The following is a 15,189-nucleotide window of genomic DNA, read 5'->3' as shown; positions in this document are numbered from 1 at the left end:
GGATACAATGTATCCAGGAGGATATACTATATACAGGAGGATACAGTGTATGCAGGAGGATATACTATATACAGGAGGATACAATGTATCCAGGAGGATATACTATATACAGGAGGAAACAATGTATCCAGGAGGATATACTATATACAGGAGGATACAATGTATCCAGGAGGATATACTATATACAGGAGGATACAATGTATCCAGGAGGATATACTATATACAGGACAATACAATGTATGCAGGAGGATATACTATATACAGGACAATACAATGTATGCAGGAGGATATACTATATACAGGAGGATATACTATATACAGGACGATACAATGTATCCAGGAGGATATACTATATACAGGACAATACAATGTATGCAGGAGGATATACTATATACAGGAGGATATACTATATACAGGAGGATACAATGTATCCAGGAGGATATACTATATACAGGAGGATACAATGTATCCAGGAGGATATACTATATACAGGAGGATACAATGTATCCAGGAGGATATACTATATACAGGAGGATACAATGTATCCAGGAGGATATACTATATACAGGACGATACAATGTATCCAGGAGGATATACTATATACAGGACGATACAATGTATCCAGGAGGATATACTATATACAGGAGGATACAATGTATCCAGGAGGATATACTATATACAGGAGGATACAATGTATGCAGGAGGATATACTATATACAGACACACCCCAGTATAGCATCCCATACATGCACTATACATTAGATACAGCGATGAGCATCATGCGGCGGAGCAGAGATAGCACACGGGGTCACATACTTACCGGACCCCCAAGGGCAGGTGAGCGACCATCTTGGAGGCAGACACGTGCTCCAGCTGGAAGGGTTTCCTCTTCTCCTGGAACTCATGTGCCAGACAGATCCTCCAGCCATAAGGGGGCACTCCGTACCCGGGGGCGGCAGCCTGGTACCTCTCCATGAGTCGCTGCGCACCGTCCATGCCTGACAGCCGTCTGTCACCGGGAGGCCCTGCAGATAATGCTCACCGCTGCCGCGGCACGCCCCGCGCCCAAAGGTCTTCCTGAATTCCTGACAGCACAGATCAGACAAGAGTTACTGCCTGTATACAGTCTGCCCCTGTATACACTGTAGTCTGCCCCTGTATACACTGTAGTCTGTCGCCCCTGTATACACTGTATACAGTCTGCCCCTGTATACACTGTAGTCTGCCCCTGTATACACTGTAGTCTGTCGCCCCTGTATACACTGTAGTCTGTCGCCCCTGTATACACTGTATACAGTCTGCCCCTGTATACAGTCTGCCCCTGTATACAGTCTGCCCCTGTATACAGTCTGCCCCTGTATACAGTCTGCCCCTGTATACAGTCTGCCCCTGTATACAGTCTGCCCCTGTATACAGTCTGCCCCTGTATACAGTCTGCCCCTGTATACAGTCTGCCCCTGTATACAGTCTGCCCCTGTATACACTGTAGTCTGCCCCTGTATACACTGTAGTCTGCCCCTGTACATACTTGCCCCTATGTACAAGAATATAACTACTATAATACTGCTCCCTATGTACAAGAATATACCTACTATAATACTGCCCCCTATGTACAAGAATATAACTACTATAATACTGCTCCCTATGTACAAGAATATAACTACTATAATACTGTCCCCCTATGTACAAGAATATAACTACTATAATACTGTCCCCCTATGTACAAGAATATAACTACTATAATACTGCCCCCTATGTACAAGAATATAACTACTATAATACTGCCCCCTATGTACAAGAATATAACTACTATAATACTGCCTCCTATGTACAAGAATATAACTACTATAATACTGCCCCCTATGTACAAGAATATAACTACTATAATACTGCCCCCTATGTACAAGAATATAACTACTATAATACTGCTCCCTATATACAAGAATATAACTACTATAATACTTGCCCCTATGTACAAGAATATAACTACTATAATACTGCCCCCTATGTACAAGAATATAACTACTATAATACTGCCTCCTATGTACAAGAATATAACTACTATAATACTGCCCCTATATACAAGAATATAACTACTATAATACTGCTCCCTGTGTACAAGAATATAACTACTATAATACTGCCTCCTATGTACAAGAATATAACTACTATAATACTGCCCCCTGTATACAAGAATATAACTACTATAATACTGCCTCCTATGTACAAGAATATAACTACTATAATACTGCCCCCTATGTACAAGAATATAACTACTATAATACTACCCCCTATGTACCAGAATATAACTACTATAATACTGCCCCCTATGTACAAGAATATAACTACTATAATACTGCTCCTATGTACAAGAATATAACTACTATAATACTGCTCCTATGTACAAGAATATAACAACTATAATACTGCCCCCTATGTACAAGAATATAACTACTATAATACTGCCCCTATGTACAAGAATATAACTACTATAATACTGCCCCCTATATACAAGATTATAACTACTATAATACTGCCTCCTATGTACAAGAATATAACTACTATAATACTGCTCCCTATGTACAAGAATATAACTACTATCATACTGCCCCCTATGTACAAGAATATAACTACTATAATACTGCCCCCTATGTACAAGAATATAACTACTATAATACTGTCCCCTATATACAAGAATATAACTACTATAATACTGCCCCCTATGTACAAGAATATAACTACTATAATACTGCCCCCTATGTACAAGAATATAACTACTATAATACTGTCCCCTATGTACAAGAATATAACTACTATAATACTGCCCCCTATGTACAAGAATATAACTACTATAATACTGCCCTCTATGTACAAGAATATAACTACCATAATACTGCCCCCTATGTACAAGAATATAACTACTATAATACTGCCCCCTATGTACAAGAATATAACTACTATAATACTGCCCCCTATGTACAAGAATATAACTACTATAATACTGCCCTCTATGTACAAGAATATAACTACCATAATACTGCCCCCTATGTACAAGAATATAACTACTATAATACTGCCCCTATGTACAAGAATATAACTACTATAATACTGCCCCCTATGTACAAGAATATAACTACTATAATACTGCCCCCTATGTACAAGAATATAACTACTATAATACTGCCCCCTATGTACAAGAATATAACTACTATAATACTGCTCCTATGTACAAGAATATAACTACTATAATACTGCCACCTACGTACAAGAATATAACTACTATAATACTGCCTCCTACGTACAAGAATATAACTACTATAATACTGCCCCCTATGTACAAGAATATAACTACTATAATACTGCCCCCTATGTACAAGAATATAACTACTATAATACTACCCCCTATGTACAAGAATATAACTACTATAATACTGCCCCCTATGTACATGAATATAACTACTATAATACTGCCTCCTATGTACAAGAATATAACTACTATAATACTGCTCGCTATATGCAAGAATATAACTACTATAATACTGCCCCCTATATACAAGCATATAACTACTATAATACTGCCCCCTATGTACAAGAATATAACTACTATAATACTGCCCCCTATGTACAAGAATATAACTACTATAATACTGCCACCTATGTACAAGAATATAACTACTATAATACTGCCCCCTATGTACAAGAATATAACTACTATAATACTGCCTCCTATGTACAAGAATATAACTACTATAATACTGCCCCCTATGTACAAGAATATAACTACTATAATACTGCCCCCTATGTACAAGAATATAACTACTATAATACTGCCCCCTATGTACAAGAATATAACTACTATAATACTGCCCCCTATGTACAAGAATATAACTACTATAATACTGCCCCCTATGTACAAGAATATAACTACTATAATACTGCCCCCTATGTACAAGAATATAACTACTATAATACTGCCTCCTATGTACAAGAATATAACTACTATAATACTGCTCCCCTATGTACAAGGATATAACTACTATAATACTGACCACTATGTACAAGAATATAACTACTATAATACTGCCCCTATGTACAAGAATATAACTACTATAATACTGCCTCTATGTACAAGAATATAACTACTATAATACTGCCTCCTATGTACAGGAATATAACTACTATAATACTGTCCCTATGTACAAGAATATAACTAATATAATACAGCCTCCTATGTACAAGAATATAACTACTATAATACTGCCCCCTATGTACAAGAATATAACTACTATAATACTGCTCCCTATGTACAAGAATATAACTACTATAATACTGCACCCTATGTACAAGAATATAACTACTATAATACTGACCCCTATGTACAAGAATATAACTACTATAATACTGCCTCCTATGTACAAGAATATGACGACTATAATACTGCCCCCTATGTACAAGAATATAACTACTATAATACTGCCTCCTATGTACAAGAATATAACTACTATAATACTGCCCCCTATGTACAAGAATATAACTACTATAATACTGCTCCTATGTACAAGAATATAACTACTATAATACTGACTCCTATGTACAAGCATATAACTACTATAATACTGCCCCCTATGTACAAGAATATAACTACTATAATACTGCCCCCTATGTACAAGCATATAACTACTATAATACTGCCCCCTATGTACAAGAATATAACTACTATAATACTGCCCCCTATGTACAAGAATATAACTACTATAATACTGCCCCCTATGTACAAGCATATAACTACTATAATACTGCCCCCTATGTACAAGAATATAACTACTATAATACTGCCCCCTATGTACAAGAATATAACTACTATAATACTGCCCCCTATGTACAAGCATATAACTACTATAATACTGCCCCCTATGTACAAGAATATAACTACTATAATACTGCCTCCTATGTACAAGAATATAACTACTACAATACTGCTCCCTATGTACAAGAATATAACTACTATAATACGGCTCCTAGGTACAAGAATATAACTACTATAATACTACCTCCTATGTACAAGAATATAACTACTATAATACTGCCCCCTATGTACAAGAATATAACTACTATAATACTGCTCCCTATGTACAAGAATATAACTACTATAATACGGCCTCCTATGTACAAGAATATAACTACTATAATACTGCCCCCTATGTACAGAATATAACTACTATAATACTGCCCCCTATGTACAAGAATATAACTACTATAATACTGCCCCCTATGTACAAGAATATAACTACTATAATACTGCCCCCTATGTACAAGAATATAACTACTATAATACTGCCTCCTATGTACAAGAATATAACTACTATAATACTGCCCCCTATGTACAAGAATATATCTACTATAATACTGCCCTCTATGTACAAGAATATAACTACTATAATACTGCCCCCTATGTACAAGCATATAACTACTATAATACTGCCCCCTATGTACAAGCATATAACTACTATAATACTGCCCCCTATGTACAAGCATATAACTACTATAATACTGCCCCCTATGTACAAGAATATAACTACTATAATACTGCCCCCTATGTACAAGAATATAACTACTATAATACTGCCCCTATATACAAGAATATAACTACTATAATACTGACTCCTATGTACAAGCATATAACTACTATAATACTGCCCCCTATGTACAAGAATATAACTACTATAATACTGCCCCCTATGTACAAGCATATAACTACTATAATACTGCCCCCTATGTACAAGAATATAACTACTATAATACAGCCCCCTATGTACAAGAATATACCTACTATAATACTGCTCCCTATGTAAAAGAATATAACTACTATAATACTGCCCCCTATGTACAAGAATATAACTACTATAATACTGCCCCCTATGGACAAGAATATACCTACTATAATACTGCTCCCTATGTACAAGAATATAACTACTATAATACTGCCCCCTATGTACAAGAATATAACTACTATAATACTGCCCCCTATGTACAAGAATATAACTACTATAATACTGCCCCTTGTGTACAAGAATATAACTACTATAATACTGCTCCCTATGTACAAGAATATAACTACTATAATACTGCCCCCTATGTACAAGAATATAACTACTATAATACTGCCCCCTATGTACAAGAATATAACTACTATAATACTGCCCCCTATGTACAAGAATATAACTACTATAATACTGCCTCCTATGTACAAGAATATAACTACTATAATACTGCCTCCTATGTACAGGAATATAACTACTATAATACTGCCCCCTATGTACAAGTATATAACTGCTATAATACTGCCCCCTATGTACAAGAATATAACTGCTATAATACTGCCCCCTATGTACAAGAATATAACTACTATAATACTGCCCCCTATGTACAAGCATATAACTACTATAATACTGCCCCCTATGTACAAGAATATAACTACTATAATACTGCCCCCTATGTACAAGAATATAACTACTACAATACTGCTCCCTATGTACAAGAATATAACTACTACAATACTGCTCCCTATGTACAAGAATATAACTACTATAATACTGCCCCCTATGTACAAGAATATAACTACTATAATACTGCCTCCTATGTACAAGAATATAACTACTATAATACTGCTCCCTATGTACAAGAATATAACTACTATAATACTGCCCCCTATGTACAAGAATATAACTACTATAATACTGCCCCCTATGTACAAGAATATAACTACTATAATACTGCCCCCTATGTACAAGAATATAACTACTATAATACTGCCCCCTATGTACAAGAATATAACTACTATAATACTGCCCCCTATGTACAAGAATATAACTACTATAATACTGCCCCCTATGTACAAGCATATAACTACTATAATACTGCCCCCTATGTACAAGAATATAACTACTATAATACTGCCCCCTATGTACAAGCATATAACTACTATAATACTGCCCCCTATGTACAAGAATATAACTACTATAATACAGCCCCCTATGTACAAGAATATACCTACTATAATACTGCTCCCTATGTACAAGAATATAACTACTATAATACTGCCCCCTATGTACAAGAATATAACTACTATAATACTGCCCCCTATGGACAAGAATATACCTACTATAATACTGCTCCCTATGTACAAGAATATAACTACTATAATACTGCCCCCTATGTACAAGAATATAACTACTATAATACTGCCCCCTATGTACAAGAATATAACTACTATAATACTGCCCCTTGTGTACAAGAATATATCTACTATAATACTGCCCTCTATGTACAAGAATATAACTACTATAATACTGCCCTCTATGTACAAGAATATAACTACTATAATACTGCCCCCTATGTACAAGAATATAACTACTATAATACTGCCCCCTATGTACAAGAATATAACTACTATAATACTGCCCCCTATGTACAAGAATATAACTACTATAATACTGCCCCCTATGTACAAGAATATAACTACTATAATACTGCCCCCTATGTACAAGAATATAACTACTATAATACTGCCCCCTATGTACAAGAATATAACTACTATAATACTGCCCCCTATGTACAAGAATATAACTACTATAATACTGCCCCCTATGTACAAGAATATAACTACTATAATACTGCCTCCTATGTACAAGAATATACCTACTATAATACTGCCCCCTATGTACAAGAATATACCTACTATAATACTGCCCCCTATGTACAAGAATATAACTACTATAATACTGCCCCCTATGTACAAGAATATAACTACTATAATACTGCCCCTTGTGTACAAGAATATATCTACTATAATACTGCCCTCTATGTACAAGAATATAACTACTATAATACTGCCCCCTATGTACAAGAATATAACTACTATAATACTGCCCCCTATGTACAAGAATATAACTACTATAATACTGCCCCCTATGTACAAGAATATAACTACTATAATACTGCCCCCTATGTACAAGAATATAACTACTATAATACTGCCCCCTATGTACAAGAATATAACTACTATAATACTGCCCCCTATGTACAAGAATATAACTACTATAATACTGCCCCCTATGTACAAGAATATAACTACTATAATACTGCCCCCTATGTACAAGAATATAACTACTATAATACTGCCTCCTATGTACAAGAATATACCTACTATAATACTGCCCCCTATGTACAAGAATATACCTACTATAATACTGCCCCCTATGTACAAGAATATAACTACTATAATACTGCCTCCTATGTACAAGAATATAACTACTATAATACTGCTCCCTATGTACAAGAATATAACTACTATAATACTGCCCCCTATGTACAAGAATATAACTACTATAATACTGCCCCCTATGTACAAGAATATAACTACTATAATACTGCTCCCTATGTACAAGAATATAACTACTATAATACTGCCCCCTATGTACAAGAATATAACTACTATAATACTACCCCCTATGTACAAGAATATAACTACTATAATACTGCCCCCTATGTACAAGAATATAACTACTATAATACTGCCCCCTATGTACAAGAATATAACTACTATAATACTGCCCCCTATGTACAAGAATATAACTACTATAATACTGCCCACTATGTACAAGAATATAACTACTATTATATTGCCCCCTACGTACAGGAATATAACTACTATAATACTGCCCCTATGTACAAGAATATAACTACTATAATACTGCCCCCTGTGTACAAGGATATAACTACTATAATACTGCCCCCTATGTACAAGAATATAACTACTATAATACTGCTCCCTATGTACAAGAATATAACTACTATAATACTGCCCCCTATGTACAAGAATATAACTACTATAATACTGCCTCCTATGTACAAGAATATAACTACTATAATACTGCCCCCTATGTACAAGAATATAACTACTATAATACTGCCCCCTATGTACAAGAATATAACTACTATAATACTGCCTCCTATGTACAAGCATATAACTACTATAATACTGCCCCCTATGTACAAGAATATAACTACTATAATACTGCTCCCTATGTACAAGAATATAACTACTATAATACTGCCTCCTATGTACAAGTATATAACTACTATAATACTGCCCCCTATGTGCAAGAATATAACTACTATAATACTGCTCCCTATGTACAAGAATATAACTACTATAATACTGGCCTCTATGAACAAGCATAGAACTACTATAATACTGCTCCCTATGTACAAGAATATAACTACTATAATACTGCCCCCTATGTACAAGAATATAACTACTATAATACTACTCCCCTATGTACAAGAATATAACTACTATAATACTGCCCCCTATGTACAAGAATATAACTACTATAATACTGCCCCCTATGTACAAGAATATAACAACTATAATACTGCTCCCTATGTACAAGAATATAACTACTATAATACTGCCCCCTATGTGCAAGAATATAACTACTATAATACTGCCCCCTATGTACAAGAATATATCTACTATAATACTGGCCTCTATGAACAAGCATAGAACTACTATAATACTGCTCCCTATGTACAAGAATATAACTACTATAATACTGCCCCCTATGTACAAGAATATAACTACTATAATACTACTCCCCTATGTACAAGAATATAACTACTATAATACTGCCCCCTATGTACAAGAATATAACTACTATAATACTGCCCCCTATGTACAAGAATATAACAACTATAATACTGCTCCCTATGTACAAGAATATAACTACTATAATACTGCCCCCTATGTACAAGAATATAACTACTATAATACGGCTCCTATATACAAGAATATAACTACTATAATACTGCCCCCTATGTACAAGAATATAACTACTATAATACTGCTCCCTATGTACAAGAATATAACTACTATAATACTGCTCCCTATGTACAAGAATATAACTACTATAATACTGCCCCCTATGTACAAGAATATAACTACTATAATACTGCCCCCTATGTACAAGAATATAACTACTATAATATTGCCCCCTATGTACAAGAATATAACTACTATAATACTGCCCCCTATGTACAAGAATATAACTACTATAATACTGCCCCCTATGTACAAGAATATAACTACTATAATACTGCCTCCTATGTACAAGAATATAACTACTATAATACTGCTCCCTATGTACAAGAATATAACTACTATAATACTGCCCATATATACAAGAATATAACTACTATAATACTGCCCCCTATGTACAAGAATATAACTACTATAATACTGCCCCCTATGTACAAGAATATAACTACTATAATACTGCCCCCTATGTACAAGAATATAACTACTATAATACTGCTCCCTATGTACAAGAATATAACTACTATAATACTGCCCCCTATGTACAAGAATATAACTACTATAATACTGGCTCCTATGTGCAAGAATATAACTACTATAATACTGCCCCCTATGTGCAAGAATATAACTACTATAATACTGCCCCCTATGTACAAGAATATAACTACTATAATACTGCCTCCTATGTACAAGAATATAACCACTATAATACTGCCTCCTATGTACAAGAATATAACTACTATAATACTGCCACCTATGTACAAGAATATAACTACTATAATACTGCCTCCTATGTACAAGAATATAACTACTATAATACTGCCCCCTATGTACAAGAATATAACTACTATAATACTGCCCCTATGTACAAGAATATAACTACTATAATACTGCCCCCTGTGTGCAAGAATATAACTACTATAATACTGCCCCCTATGTACAAGAATATAACTACTATAATACTGCCTCCTATGTACAAGAATATAACCACTATAATACTGCCTCCTATGTACAAGAATATAACTACTATAATACTGCCTCCTATGTACAAGTATATAACTACTATAATACTGCCTCCTATGTACAAGAATATAACTACTATAATACTGCCTCCTGTGTACAAGAATATAACTACTATAATACTGCCCCCTATGTACAAGAATATAACTACTATAATACTGCCCCCCTGTGTACAAGAATATAACTACTATAATACTGCCCCCTGTGTACAAGAATATAACTACTATAATACTGCCCCCTATGTACAAGAATAGAACTACTATAATACTGCCCCCTATGTACAAGAATATAACTACTATAATACTGCCCCCTGTGTACAAGAATATAACTACTATAATACGGCCCCCTATGTACAAGAATATAACTACTATAATACTGCCCCCTATGTACAAGAATAGAACTACTATAATACTGCCCCCTATGTACAAGAATATAACTACTATAATACTGCCCCCTATGTACAAGAATATAACTACTATAATACTGCTATGTACAAGTATATAACTACTATAATACTGCCCCCTATGTACAAGAATATAACTACTATACTACTGCCTCCTATGTACAAGAATATAACTACTATATTACTGCTCCCTATGTACAAGAATATAACTACTATAATACTACCCCCTATGTACAAGATTATAACTACTACAATACTGCTCCTATGTACAAGAATATAACTACTATAATACTGCCCCCTATGTACAAGAATATAACTACTATAATACTGCCTCCTATGTACAAGAATATAACTACTATAATACTGCCCCCTATGTACAAGAATATATCTACTATAATACTGGCCCCATATGTACAAGAATATAACTACTATAATACTGCCTCCTATGTACAAGAATATAACTACTATATTACTGCTCCCTATGTACAAGAATATAACTACTATAATACTACCCCCTATGTACAAGATTATAACTACTATAATACTGCCTCCTATGTACAAGAATATAACTACTATAATACTGCCCCCTATGTACAAGAATATATCTACTATAATACTGGCCCCATATGTACAAGAATATAACTACTATAATACTGCCTCCTATGTACAAGAATATAACTACTATATTACTGCTCCCTATGTACAAGAATATAACTACTATAATACTACCCCATATGTACAAGAATATAACTACTATAATAATGCCCCCTATGTACAAGAATATAACTACTATAATACTGCCTCCTATATACAAGAATATAACTACTATAATAATGCCCCCTATGTACAAGAATATAACTACTATAATACTGCCTCCTATGTACAAGAATATAACTACTATAATACTGCCCCCTATGTACCAGAATATAACTACTATAATACTGCCCCCTATGTATAAGAATATAACTACTATAATACTGCCTCCCATGTACAGGAATATAACTACTATAATACTGCCCCCTATGTACAAGAATATAACTACTATAATACTGCCCCTATGTACAAGAATATAACTACTATAATACTGCTCCTATGTACAAGAATATAACTACTATAATACTGCCCCCTATGTACAAGAATATAACTACTATAATACTGCCCCCTATGTACAAGAATATAACTACTATAATACTGCCTCCTATGTACAAGAATATAACTACTATATTACTGCTCCCTATGTACAAGAATATAACTACTATAATACTGCCCCCTATGTACAAGAATATAACTACTATAATACTGCCTCCTATGTACAGGAATATAACTACTATAATACTGCCTCCTATGTACAAGAATATAACTACTATAATACTGCTCCTATATACAAGAATATAACTACTATAATACTGCCCCCTATGTACAAGAATATAACTACTACAATACTGCCTCCTATGTACAAGAATATAACTACTACAATACTGCCTCCTATGTACAAGAATATAACTACTACAATACTGCCTCCTATGTACAAGAATATAACTACTATAATACTGCCCCCTATGTACAAGAATATAACTACTATAATACTGCCCCCTATGTACAAGAATATAACTACTATAATACTGCCCCCTATGTACCAGAATATAACTACTATAATACTGCCCCCTATGTATAAGAATATAACTACTATAATACTGCCCCTATGTACAAGAATATAGCTACTATAATACTGCTCCTATGTACAAGAATATAACTACTATAATACTGCCCCCTATGTACAAGGATATAACTACTATAATACTGCTCCCTATGTACAAGAATATAACTACTATAATACTGCCTCCTATGTACTATTATATAACTACTGTAATACTGCCCCCTATGTACAAGAATATAACTACTATAATACTGCACTCTATGTACAAGAATATAACTACTATAATACTGCCCCCTATGTACAAGAATATAACTACTATAATACTGCCTCCTATGTACAAGAATATAACTACTATAATACTGCCTCCTATATACAAGAATATAACTACTATAATACTGCCCCCTATGTACAAGAATATAACTACTATAATACTGCTCCTATGTACAAGAATATAACTACTATAATACTGCCCCCTATGTACAAGAATATAACTACTATAATACTGCCCCCTATGTACAAGAATATAACTACTATAATACTGCCCCCTATGTACAAGAATATAACTACTATAATACTGCCCCCTATGTACAAGAATATAACTACTATAATACTGCCCCCTATGTACCAGAATATAACCACTATAATACTGCCCCTATGTACAAGAATATAACTACTATAATACTGCCCCTATGTACAAGAATATAACTACTATAATACTGTCCCCTATGTACAAGAATATAACTACTATAATACTGCCTCCTATGTACAAGAATATAACTACTATAATACTGCCTCCTATGTACAAGAATATAACTACTATAATACTGCCCCCTATGGACAAGAATATAAGTACTATAATACTGCCCCCTATGTACAAGAATATAACTACTGTAATACTGCCTCCTATGTAGAAGAATATAACTACTATAATACTGCTCCCTATGTACAAGAATATAACTACTATAATACTGCCTCCTATGTACAAGAAGATAACTACTATAATACTGCTCCCTATGTACAAGAAGATAACTACCATAATACTGCTCCCTATGTACAAGAATATAACTACTATAATACTGCTCCCTATGTACAAGAATATAAGTACTATAATACTGCCCCCTATGTACAAGAATATAACTACTATAATACTGCTCCTATGTACAAGAATATAACTACTATAATACTGCCTCCTATGTACAAGAATATAACTACTATAATACTGCTCCTATGTAAAAGAATATAACTACTATAATACTGCCCCCTGTGTACAAGAATATAACTACTATAATACTGCCTCCTATGTACAAGATTATAACTACTATAATACTGCCCCCTTTGTACAAGAATATAACTACTATAATACTGCCCCTATGTACAAGAATATAACTACTATAATACTGCCCCCTATGTACAAGAATATAACTACTATAATACTGCCTCCTATGTACAAGAATATAAGTACTATAATACTGCCCCCTATGGACAAGAATATAAGTACTATAATACTGCCCCCTACGTACAAGAATATAACTACTATAATACTGCTCCTACGTACAAGAATATAACTACTATAATACTGCCTCCTATGTACAAGAATATAACTACTATAATACTGCCTCCTATGTACAAGAATATAACTACTATAATACTGCTCCTATGTAAAAGAATATAACTACTATAATACTGCCCCCTGTGTACAAGAATATAACTACTATAATACTGCCTCCTATGTACAAGATTATAACTACTATAATACTGCCCCCTATGTACAAGAATATAACTACTATAATACTGCCCCCTATGTACAAGAATATAACTACTATAATACTGCTCCTATATACAAGAATATAACTACTATAATACTGCTCCTATGTACAAGAATATAACTACTATAATACTGCCACCTATGTACAAGAATATAACTACTATAATACTGCTCCTATGTACAAGAATATAACTACTATAATACTGCCCCTATATACAAGAATATAACTACTATAATACTGCCCCTATGTACAAGAATATAACTACTATAATACTGCCTCCTATGTACAAGAATATAACTACTATAATACTGCCCCCTATGTACAAGAATATAACTACTATAATACTGCATCCTATGTACAAGAATATAACTACTATAATACTGCCCCCTATGTACAAGAATATAACTACTACAATACTGCCTTCTATGTACAGGAATATAACTACTATAATACTGCCCCCTATGTA

General features: G+C 33.8%; 1 protein-coding gene across 1 annotated transcript in view; it reads right to left on the bottom strand.

The window, feature by feature from the left end:
- The window catches only part of GBA2 (glucosylceramidase beta 2), a 131,716-nt gene that overhangs the window by 112,129 nt on the left and 4,398 nt on the right, over positions 1-15,189 (bottom strand). The window contains exon 2 of the mRNA XM_066602183.1: positions 821-1,085. Coding sequence (XP_066458280.1) covers positions 821-996 — 176 coding nt within the window. The 5' untranslated portion in view covers positions 997-1,085. The remainder of the gene's footprint in view (positions 1-820; positions 1,086-15,189) is intronic.

Source organism: Eleutherodactylus coqui, chromosome 5 (genome assembly GCF_035609145.1).
Source record: "Eleutherodactylus coqui strain aEleCoq1 chromosome 5, aEleCoq1.hap1, whole genome shotgun sequence".
Taxonomy (NCBI): Eukaryota; Metazoa; Chordata; class Amphibia; order Anura; family Eleutherodactylidae; genus Eleutherodactylus; species Eleutherodactylus coqui.
The sequence above is the reverse complement of the archived record's forward strand: the minus strand, read 5'-3'. Positions and strand labels throughout refer to the sequence as shown.